This window comes from Adiantum capillus-veneris, chromosome 27 (assembly GCF_014529385.1).
Source record: "Adiantum capillus-veneris isolate H3 chromosome 27, ASM1452938v2, whole genome shotgun sequence".
In the NCBI taxonomy this organism is placed as follows: Eukaryota; Viridiplantae; Streptophyta; class Polypodiopsida; order Polypodiales; family Pteridaceae; genus Adiantum; species Adiantum capillus-veneris.
In genome coordinates, this window is record NC_140957.1 from 57,334,859 (window position 1) to 57,347,021 (window position 12,163).

The 12,163-nt window shown below is 45.2% G+C and overlaps 1 protein-coding gene across 4 annotated transcripts in view; it reads right to left on the minus strand.

Moving 5' to 3' along the window:
* Positions 1-6,511: 6,511 nt before the first annotated feature.
* Positions 6,512-12,163, minus strand: part of LOC147422032 (uncharacterized) — a 54,144-nt gene continuing 48,492 nt past the window's right edge. For all 4 annotated transcript variants that reach the window (XM_086503799.1, XM_086503801.1, XM_086503800.1 and 1 more), the window contains one exon: positions 6,512-7,042. In XM_086503799.1, the coding sequence (XP_086359925.1) occupies positions 6,759-7,037 (279 nt within the window). In that variant the 5' untranslated portion in view covers positions 7,038-7,042 and the 3' untranslated portion in view covers positions 6,512-6,758. The remainder of the gene's footprint in view (positions 7,043-12,163) is intronic.

The window sequence follows — 12,163 nt, forward strand, 5'->3', positions numbered from 1 at the left end:
CTTGTAGGTAGGTTGTGAGAACAATGCATAGAAGACGGGGTTGGGAGGTGTGGCAATCCTATTTAGGCAAGCCATATATATGTGGGTAAGAGTGAGAGAGGAGATAGGGAGGCCAGCTACATTGCAATATGCTATTTTGCCCCCAACACATCTCATTATGCATTGCCTAAGGGGCAGTCACCCTAGATACTATTGGATTAGGACATATGGGAGTTCTCTAGGGATGGAGATCTTTGAGAGACTTTAATGCCATGACAGGCCAATCTCAGACAGCTTTCTATGATACCTCAAAGGAAATGTTGAGAAAATTGGATGTCCATGATATGGGATTGGCCAGGTGTTCGTAGGATGAAAAGCACACTGAATATGGGGGATATTTGACAGATTTGGGGATTGCACATGGACTTGCCATCTTGAATGGCCTCCAAAATTTTCCAGCATTGAGTGGGTTCACTTGTTTTCCTCATAGACATGGGGCTAGCACAATGGATTATGTTTTGGCTCAGCCCAGTTTCATACCCTCTATACAGGACTTTATGAGGAGTGCAGAGACATGAGAGATGAGGGCCCGACTTCAGAGGGAGGTACTTTTAGGAGTCATTACTCACAGACAGTCACGGATTTCTTCTCGCGTTTGGTGCAATGAAAGAGGCGTTTCTAGCTCGAGTAGAGCAAGATTCATATCAGTTATTTTTGAGCGAGGATTCATGTCAGGTATGAAGACTCTTCCATGAGCACTCTCCCCCACTAGTCATCATTTCTACGGAGGTATGCATGTGCTTTCTTTACCACGGAGATGGTAAAGAAAGCCATTGACAGGATGAAGGCCAAGAGAGCATATGCTCATGATGGCCTGGTAGCATAACATCTTATACATGCCAAATATCTGCTTTCAAAGCTCCTAGCAGTGATGTTCAACCGTGCCATGCATGAGAGCCTACCTGATACTTCGAGTTTGTCCACTATCGTACCTATCTTCAAGTCAAGGAATCCTCTATGAAGCCTGGGAACTACCACACTATCATGATTGGACACACATTGTCATGGTTGTACGCATCCATCCTTGAGCAGCAGTTGAGTAGATGGGTACAGAGAGAGGGTGTACGGGCATCATGACAGGGGGGCTTCAGTAGAGGTTTCTCTACTTTTGATCATATTCTGACACTCAGAGCCATTATTGAGGGGAGATCACGTGGGAGACGACTTTATTGTTGCTTTTGGATTTCCGCAAAGCATTCAATATAGTGCCCAAAGCATGATTGATGCGCAGACTGTAGGAGATGGGGTACCCAAAGAGTTGATTTGGGGGATCATGGCTGGCTCTATACAAGTTGGTAGTGGGGCATGTACGCACTCCAGAGGTGATTTTTGATTCGGTTCACTCCACAATTGGGGTGAAACAGGGCTGCCCGCTATCGCCTACACTATTTTGCATGTATGTGGATGAGGTTGCTAACTACATTGAGAGGGATGGTGATAGAGGAGCACACATCGCAGGGACATAGACCCCACTATTGTTGTATGCTAATGATATCGGGTTGGCTTCTGATTCACTGGAGGAGATGCAACGTCATTTAGATGCTTTGCACACAGTTGCCCACGATAGTGGATTGTCTGTTAACCTGAGGAAAACCAATGTTATGGTGTTTAACACCACACCACAGTGGGTCAGCACCCACTTTTACATATGGCGAGGAGACGGTGGAGTATACAAATGCATACACCTATCTTGGGGTAGTCTTCAGTGGACCGGTGTTTTCATTGAGCAGAGCAGTAGAAACTAGATTGACAAGAGGTTACGTAGCCTTGGGAGGATAGGAGAAGATGTATGTATAGTTCAATTTCAGGAACCTCGAACAAAGTTGTGACTTTTTGACACTAGTGGCTTCAACTATGCTTGGGAACCCTCGGTGGACCACCATGGCAGATCTGGTAGCACTGATGGATAGAGATGTATAAATAGGCCTTTAGTCTCTATGATCTCTCGGATGATTCGCGCTAAGGCCTCGATGCCACATGAGATTATTTGAGCCGAGCTAGCAGTCCCTCCTCGTGGTCGAGACACTTACTAGATCAATATCCTTCATGCATAGTTTATGGGACCTCCCTAGAGACAGATATGCTCGACTAGCCCTTCAGTCATCCTGACAGCTAACGCTACAAGGGGACATAACATGCTGGTATGGGCGGATGACATCATGGTTTCAGTCACATAGTTTCGTCATGGATAGATTGTCTTTGTTCCACTACTCCTTGGATGCACCCTCCCTATCTCTCACACATGTAGAGATCACTACACTCATATGTCACAATTTGATTCAGCTAGATACCAGGAGCACATAGATACAGCCGACACAAGAGTTGGGCACGAAGATGGCTTTCTATAGAGCTTCTACTCCGACTAACAGAAGACATATATGTGATCAAACTGGACTATATGGACACTCACTTATCCTATGGGATACGATGTGCTATTGGTCAAATGCACACATCATCGCATCAGCTAGAGATTGAGATTGACACTGGCAGATTAAGGAAAATACCAACAGAGGCCAGGATATGCCACTTGTGTCATATAGAGCCAAAGACAGAGTATCATCACATTTGTCATTGAGGATCGGGATCAGAGATGCCTCGGGTTGTTTTCGCTAGAGCTACACAGACACAGGGAGAGTCTCTTAAGGAGATCAAGCAATGGGAGACATTCACAGAGGGAGATTATTGACTTCTTCAGAGCAAGGACTCAACAGCCAGATGAGCATGCTTCACAATAAACTTCAGAGCCCACTTATACCAGAGGTATATTAGTTGACAGAGCCATTGAGCTCGAGAGAGCTAGACGCCCACGTCTACGAGGACGACCATGACATCGACGGAGGCTCCATCAGAAGATCAAGACTATTCTAGCATGACATGGGAGACGCACAGTAAGACTATTTACAGAGACGGACATTGACGAAGCTCTTTAGCGACCAATGCGATATTTTCTTGGACAACGTCCAATGCCGGGCATCCTCGGGCAGTGATGACGACGATGATGATTTTAGTCTTTCACTTTACTTTACTTTACTTTACTTAATTTTTATTTTTGTACCCAGACATTGGATTAGATCCACCATTAATGTATCAATTTGGTCTCATAGGTCATATTTACTGTAACAGCTAATGGACTTCTGTGTAGTAGAAAATAGCATGAACATAGTGGGCATTTCATTAGAATAGATTCCTAATGAGCACAACAAGAGTGCTTGGGTGGAGAGAGAGCAACAAAAAGTATAACACCTAGTTAGATAGCATGAACAATACTTCAAAAGAGAGAGAAATTAAGCAATTGACAACAGTTGAGGACCGGATTTGCATGGAGCCGGTCCCCCCTCCAAAAGACTTTGTATTATGGTTTCTCCTATCAAGAGAGACATTTTACAATACAATTCTTTGTGTTCCTTCAATACTAGCTAGTGCAATGAAGATGGAAACTTCAAGCACTAAGCAAAATACTTATCAAACACAACATCAATTCCCTCACGGTCTCAGATCCAAGACCTCACACACCTTCGAAGATGGTGAGAGTTAGCGAGGTATGAGAGTAGATTGAGAGGAAGGAGGAGTAATCTTACAAGAAAGATGTACATCTCCTCACATAATCACTCATATTAGCATAGCTTAGCTTAGTAATTAGCACGGTAGAGGGGATGAGCATGCATTGAAGCTTGCCTCTTGCTTGGATTTGCATCACAAAGCCAAAAGTTCTTGGTGTAGGCCTCCCTTGTCACAAGCTTGGAGTAGGTGACAAGCTTTCCAGTAAAGCTTAAGAAGAGAGAGAGAGAGAGTCTTCTTACTCTACACATGAGCTTGTGTGAGTGTGTGGATAATTTTCCTTTAAAAATCAGCCCCCCCTCTCTCTTGGTCCACCCATCTTGCTATTTGCTCTTGCTAGCACCTCATTGGACCTCTCCCAGCTTAGCCAATAGGATTTCACGAGCATAAGTGATAGCCTTCTGACATGTGTCCCCCTTTCCCCTTTTATGAGAGCTTTAGGTAATTAATAAATGCAATTAAACTCTCATTGGACCCCTTTGCCTCTTCGCCAATAGGAATCAGGCAAGCCATTGGACTGTTGAATGCTCATTGGACCCCTTGGGAGACCGTCCAATAGTCTTCTAGAGAGCTTAATTCTTATTGGTTCTTTTATTAAGTGTTTAAATTAATTAAACTAGATTTACTCGCCTAATTCTCATTGGTTCACCTCCAAAGCCATCCAATATTTGAGTACATCTTGCGGGCAACTGGCCTAGGGAGCTGACATGTGTCCCTCTTTCCCCTCGTGTACTAAGGAAGCTTGTGAGTGTGTGTGTGTGTGTGTGTGTGTGTTTCTCTCTCATCCCCTACTTCTTGGGCTCGCCCCCTCATATGTAGGAGTTTTGTGAAGACTTTTTGGCACACACACAAAGAATCCAATTTCCTAAGCCTTTGACCATTGGACACAACCTTTGAATTTTGAAACCTTAGCATTTTGGAAGTCTTAATGGACTGAACCCTAAGGTCTTTAAAGCCCATTGTTGCACATAGCTCTTTTTCAGACGGTCCCCTCTTTGGATCCCTATTTTCCCTCCTTTGGATCCCTACTGTGGCCGCTCTACCAGCTTAATCAATATCTACCTTTTTTTTCCCCTATCACTTTCCCATATTAAATGATTAGTTTAACATGAGAAAATCATTTAGAAGAATTATTTACGAGAATTTGGTCATATTTACTGTAACATTTAATGGCCTAGTAACTTGTGTGTAGTGGAAAATAGCATGAACATAGTGGGCATTTCATTAGAATAGATTCCTAATGAGCATAACAAGAGTGCTTGGGTGGAGAGAGAGCAACAAAAAGTATAGACCTAGTCAGACAGCATGAACAATACTTCAAAAGAGAGAGAAATTAAGCAATTGACAAGAGTTGAGGACCGGATTTGCATGGAGCCGATTCCCCCTCCAAAAGACTTTGTATTATGGTTTCTCCTATCAAGAGAGACATTTTACAATACAATTCTTTGTGTTCCTTCAATACTAGCTAATGCAATGAAGATGGAAACTTCAAGCACTAGAAAAATACTTATCAAACACAACATCGATTCCCGCACGTTCTCAGACCCAAGATCTCATACACCTTTGAAGATGGTGAGAGCTAGCGGGGTATGAGAGTAGATTGAGAGGAAGGAGGAGTAATCTTACGAGAAAGATGTACATCTACTCACATAATCACTCATATTAGCATTGCTTAGCTTGGTAATTAGCATGGTAGAGGAGATGAGCATGCATTGAAGCTTGGCTCTTGGTTGGATTTGCATCACAAAGCCAAAAGTTGTTGGTGTAGGCCTCTATCCTCACAAGCTTGGAGTAGGTGATAAGCTTTCCATTAAAGCTCGAGAAGAGAGAGAGAGAGTCTTCTTACTCTACACATGAGCTTGTGTGAGTGTGTGGATAATTTTCCTTGAAAAATCAACCCCCTCTCTCTCTTGGTCGACCCCTCTTGCTATTTGCTCTTGCTAGCACCTCATTGGACCTCTCCCAACTTAGCCAAAAGGATTTCAGGAGCATAAGTGATAGCCTTCTGACATGTGTCCCCCTTTCCCCTTTTGTGAGAGCTTTAGGTAATTAATAAATGCAATTAAACTTTCATTGGACCCCTTTGCCTCTTGGCCAATAAGAATCAGGCAAGCCATTGGACTGTTGAATGCTCATTGGACCCCTTGGGAGACCGTCCAATAGTCTTCTAGAGAGCTTAATTCTTATTGGTTCTTTTATTAAGTGTTTAAATTAATTAAACTAGATTTACTCGCCTAATTCTCATTGGTTCACCTCCAAAGCCATCCAATATTTGAGTACATCTTGCGGGCAACTGGCCTAGGGAGCTGACATGTGTCCCTCTTTCCCCTCGTGTACTAAGGAAGCTTGTGAGTGTGTGTGTGTGTGTGTGTGTGTGTTTCTCTCTCATCCCCTACTTCTTGGGCTCGCCCCCTCATATGTAGGAGTTTTGTGAACACTTTTTGGCACACACACAAAGAATCCAATTTCCTAAGCCTTTGACCATTGGACACAACCTTCGAATTTTGGAACCTTAGCATTTTGGAAGTCTTAATCAGTTGAACCCTAAGGTCTTTGGAGCCCATTGTTGCACATAGCTCTTTTTCAGATGGTCCCCCCTTTGGATCCTTATTTTCCCTCCTTTGGATCCCTACTATGGCCGCTCTACCAGCTTAACCAATATCTACCTTTTTTTTCCCCTATCACTTCCCCATATTAAATGATCTATTTAACATAAGAAATCATTTAGGAAAATTAGATATTAGTTATTATGACATTTAACTTTTTGAAGACGTTTAATATAACATTTCATTTCATTTCTCTCTCTCTCTCTCTCTCTCTCTCTCGCCCACACATGCACATGCACGCGCGCTTGTATTCGCAAACATGGCCAACTTACATTTTGTGTATGAGCCAACCACCAATCCTCCTGTGATAACAGTAATCCCCTTTTTCAATTAGCTCTCTACATTAAAAAACAGATGAAAGTAAATAATTGATTTCATCCCTGCACGTTTTTGTCCTTTCTTGGTCTGTATGTAGACAAGAAACTGGGTAAACCATGGCCCGAACACAATTACCCTCTCAAGCTTTCAACAAGCAATATGTAGCTCATTTCAACATTCCAAAATTATCTACTGATCATAGGGTACATGAAGTGATAAGGAAAAATGGAGCTTATATCATTTCTTTGCATCTATCTCCATAATATTTTTGACTTTGGGAGCATATAGAGAGTACACTATAGCTTGCCTCTTTGCCACATCCAGTAATCCCCTGCCCTCTGAGAAAGCCGTTGCTGCAACTTCAGGACTTGACACATGTTGGTGCTGGTGAAATCCTTGCCTCGAGCGCCGTTTCACATACTCACGTATATTGTAATCTGAGAATTTGCGAGCCTCACGAAGTAAAGCCCGAAACAGAGCCTTCACTTCTGTTGCACTGGGGGAAGTTGCCGCCATTTTGCCTGCGAAGTACCAGATAATCAGTTTCAATATTCCTAACTTCAAAACTATAACAAGAATGCCATGCATCTCAAGCTAAAGCATGTCGCATGCCACATTGAATAATTGAGCAACATAGACTTTCAATACAAAAGTGTGCACGTGCGTGTGGTTGTGAAGGGGGGCTGGGGGGGTGAGTTCGCTATGAGACCCAAAAGATAGTCCAACCTACATCCGACGCCTCTACCTGATGGTGTCTGGTTGCCCTAAAAAAGCAAGAAAGGCCACTCCAAAAAAATGCTAGGGGGCTGCCCACTATGGGGCGCCCTATCTGGATGGACAACACAGCCAAGAGGCCTCCCCTGCCCCTGCTTATATAGGCACCAACTGGTGCTGCCGGACCCACACCTCCAGCCCCAGGAAATAAAAATAGGAGGGAAAAAAGTGGAAAAAAGGGGAAAATGGGCAGCAGAGGCCCTAGGGGCCCGGAGGAAACATCGGCAAGGCTAGGGAAAAATACTCCTGGTCTGCTGGAGCCTTAATGGCCATGGAAGGAGCCAAAACCCAAGGCTACACTTGGCTGGGAAAATCTCGACATGAGAGAACTACCTCCTTCCACCTCAGGTTTGCCACCGACAGGTCCCCCCTTCTCCCGCTCCGCCTCTCCATCACTACCACCTCTCCCCATCCCCTTGTTCCCGCACCTACCATCCAATCCTCTAGCCCCTTGCTCTGTCATCTACTCCCTCTCCTACCTCACAGGTCTCTTGGCAGGGCTTTTGCCATGAGCTGCATGGCACGAGAGGAGCAGCCATTCCTGCGGACTCTCTTGTTGGTGCAGATGTCACCTTTTGCAGTAGTCCCTCGAGGACTGACTAGTTTCGACATCCGTCGCCGGTGGGACTTTTTGGCTTACAACTTCACATGATTCCTCTGCAACTCCTCTCTCGAGCTTGATGCGGCTTGCTTCAGAGTCCACGTACTGATTCTAGTAGCTAGAGGGGCAGAAGCCCTGGACATAGCAACTGGTTTCTCCTTCCCACTGTGAGGCAGGGATCACACAGAGTTGACTTTGGATTCAATGGACTGGCTTCAGGTTCAAGCTCTAGAGTTCTCTTATCACACGGGAGACTTGGGGGTGACAGATTTGATATAGACTCTTTGGCACATTGTGGTACACTTTTTTGCTGACACGCAGAGTACACCTTGCAATGTATATGTACATGGACAGAGGTGGTAGCCCGATGGACTGCACGCTCTTCCTAGGCCTGGGTGGACAGTTTCTACAGTCACGACTCTCTCGGGGTCGCTCAGATGCGGATTCATGGCAGCAGGCCATTGTGGGCAGAGGTATTATTGTGCCAGGCAGGTATGCAGCAGGTTCATGGTTGCCTCATGGGCTTCCTCAACATCTATGCGCCCAATGTGGCAAGTGCACGAGCTGAGTTCTGGTCACATATTGTAGAATCGTTGTTGCATGCAGAGCAGTGATGTGTCGGGGGAGACTTCAACATGTTGGAGGACTTGTCACAAACCGGTGACGACACACTCTCAATGGCTGGCAGCAGGGTACAGGCCTGCAAAGAGCGCCAACAGGTTGACGTGGTAGGATGTACGAACTGCTATACGACATTTCCTGAATTTGCACCGCAAAATACGTTGGCAGGCTGTACCTCAGGAAGATTGAGGGGCACTCTGCATTCAGAGCCGGAGGTGCTGTTGATGCAGAAGGAGCTTTGATAGCTCAAGGAGACAACAAGAAAGGTAAAGGTAAGAAGAAGAAAAAGAAGAAGAACAAGGACATTGAATGTTACAAATGCCACAAGAAAGGGCACAAAGAATCAGAATGCAGAAAGAAGAAGCGAGACGAGGCCAACATGGAGAAACAGACAGCCTCGACATAAGTTATGCCTCTCACGAGATGACGGGGACCACTCTTGTCGCGACGACGGACCACACTCTTGCTACATCGTAGTGGAGCCACCACTCACATGACTCCCCAACAGTCTTGGTTTAGCTCTCTCAGGGAGACTCATGGACAGACCGTCACTATGGGTGACAAACCATGAGTGTCACGATTGTGACTATGTTAACAGCAATACATCTACTCCTAGTTGCAGATACGCGAAGTGCCATGCTAAGGAGGATCCCTGTGCTTGGATGGTCACACCCCTTCGCCCAAAGGACGTGTCTCTTCGCCAAAAGCCACACTCCTTCGACGACTGGTCACACCCCTTCGCTCTACGGGTGCGACTCTTCACCCAATGGTTGCAGCTCTTCACCGAAAGGATGTGTCTTTACATCTAAAGTTGCGTCTCTTCACCATGAGACGTGTCTTTTCATTTATGTCTCTTCGTCTCCTATATAAGGAGTCCTTGTATCACACGATCAATCAATCAAACACAGAGTCTTCTAAGTCTTGTCTCGAGTACAATTCAAGTTTCTTAAGTCTTAATCATGAGTTTAAGTACTTAATTAAGGATTAGCACCTAGAATCCTTACAGTGGTATCAGAGCAAATTTTTTCCCGATACCCGAAGGTTGTGAGCCTCTCACCCTCACCGCTACCCTCTTCCCCACCCCTTTTCCGGAGTTGCATGGAAGCAGAAGAAAGATGGAATTCAACTTCTTCGCCAATGGTCTGAGGTAACTGATTCAATTCTACGCATATAAAAGCAGCATAAATAGAACGGGACAGCAATGTGTGCGAGTGTGTGGTGTACCCAGAGTATGTATATGTAACCGGCCTGTACTTTCAAAAAGGGCGGTAGACTTTAAACTTAAACCTTATTTGCTTTCACCCATTTAATTTGTCGTCCACTTTACCTGTACTTTCAAGACACAACAAAGGGGAGAGGGATACAGGCTGCTAGATTGCACCTGTATGAGTAGACCGACACCAGATTGGCCCCTAACTTAGGCGCCCCTTTCGGTATTTCTTTATTGTTCAACAGAGGGAATAAACGCTGTGGTTCCCTACAAGCTGCCCCGCACACACTTGGCTGAATTTCAACTGTTCAGGCCCGATTTCGGCAACATAACTGTACTAGGACCCTTCACAGTCAGTATTCCCACGCATTGACCGACTTTCCCGACGCATACGGGCACTTTGCAAAACCTGGCGAGAATCTGCAGCACGCTGAATTCTCTGTTTTCAGCCCCCAAAATGCGCCAGATCACTTGTACAGCGGTCCCCTCGCGTCCCCGAACCTCCTGGGGGTATTAGGGACCGTTTAGGGCCAAAACCCTAAACCTGCAAAAATACACAGCAGGCTGTAATTTACTGTTTCGGGCTCCGTTTCGCGTGCTGGTCGCATCCGTAGCAAGTCCTCGAGCTCCCGCACTTGTAGGGCTACTTGCCCTTTGAATCGGACGAGATTTCTTGCGTGAAACCTCTCCGAATTCACCTGTACCTGCGGGGGATTAGCTGCTAGCTAATCCAGTACCTGTGCAAGAGGCTCTTGCCTCGGCAATCACGCATGAACCCACACAACTGTACATTGGTCAAATGAAAAGCCCACTGGAGGGGCATAACATACTGCCATAGGGGAGAGAGAGGGCAGTGCGTAGCGTGCAGGACATCACTCCTGGCACCGCACTGTACATAGGAGGGAAAGCAAGCACTCCATAGCTCTTAACCTGTGACAGACTGAAAATGAGCCCTTCTCCTCTCTAAAATCAGCGCCCCCTTCTCTTGCATGAGGAAAGTGCACCAGAAGGTGCCACTTGGCACATTTATAAGCATTTTCCTGTTTTGGGGTTGCCGCCTAAAAATCTCCCAATCGGTCGCCCAATTGACTTCACGACAGAGTAAGAAAATGTTCTCCTTGTCATTCCGGAGGTAATGACGCAAACACATTTTCAAGTCCCAAAATAGCAGTTCCCTAAATTTTAGGAGATGCTACCATTGTATCTCTCTAGGTCATCCGACCCTCTTTGTACACTGCAGCCACACCCAGAACTGAAATGTATCCTCTGTAGCAAAGGATTCCACTTTGGCTAGTCAATGACCCCACTTTGGCTAACCATAGTCCTTGTCCAACCTTAGTGCTCTCTTGCCCTCGGGCCTGGACTCCCTCTGGACAGTTCCACACTAGCTATGCAATGCAGGGCAGTTAGATTTCCAGAGGGGTGTTTCCAAAAAGTGAAAGTAAATAGATAATAATAAAGAAATCAACAAAAAGGATAGATAGTAGTCACACGCTGGTGACATACCCCCCTCTTGAAATCTCAAACGTCCTCGTTTGCATCTATGTCGTACATGCTCACGGTCAACACTGATGTATTCAACACCTGTCGACACATGTACGACACATACATGCTCATTGTCAACCCTGGTGTATTCAACACCTCGTCGACTCATGTATTGCCTGCGTGTGAACCCTGTCCCAATGACATAGTGGTAGCTTCGCACTCTGCCATTGCTTTGAGTCACTAACTTTCCAATGACAAAATGGTAGCTGCACATTTTGCCACTGTCTTATAGTACACGTTGGATCCCGTAACACTTTCAAGCATACCCAAACCGACAGTTTAAGAATGCTGTTACACATGTACTCTTTAATAGAAGCAATTACTGTATCCTTGACAAACTGACAAGAAATACGCACTTCTATAGCACTAACCAAACTTTTGGACATTCCATAAGAGCAATTGCCAAACTGACAATCTGTACAGCTCTAACATTCATGTAACAGGTATTTCATTTAAGCTCACTTTAAATACCATGTACATCATTTGTTTCAGAAGCCATTGTCACATTGACAATCCATGTAGCTTTGAAACTCAAGGGGTCAAGGTAGGTTGCAAATCGAAGGCTTCCAGGTAAAGTGATAACACAGTTGGTGACTCTGCAAGTTCACCTTCTTCCATCCACTTAGCATCCATTGGTGGATAGTTTCTGAACTTTACCAAGTAACGCCTAGCAACCTTGCCTTTCACTTTTCTTTCCTTATGTGCCAAAATCTGTTCGGGGACCAAGATCTCGTCAAGTTCCTCGACTTCCGGCTGATCTTCAGCTGACATATCCTCTGGCACATCACCCACATAGGGTCTGAGAAGACTCACATGAAACGCATTGTGAATCTTCCAACTGTCAGGCAATTTCAGCCTATATGCAACATCACTGATTATGTCGCACACTTG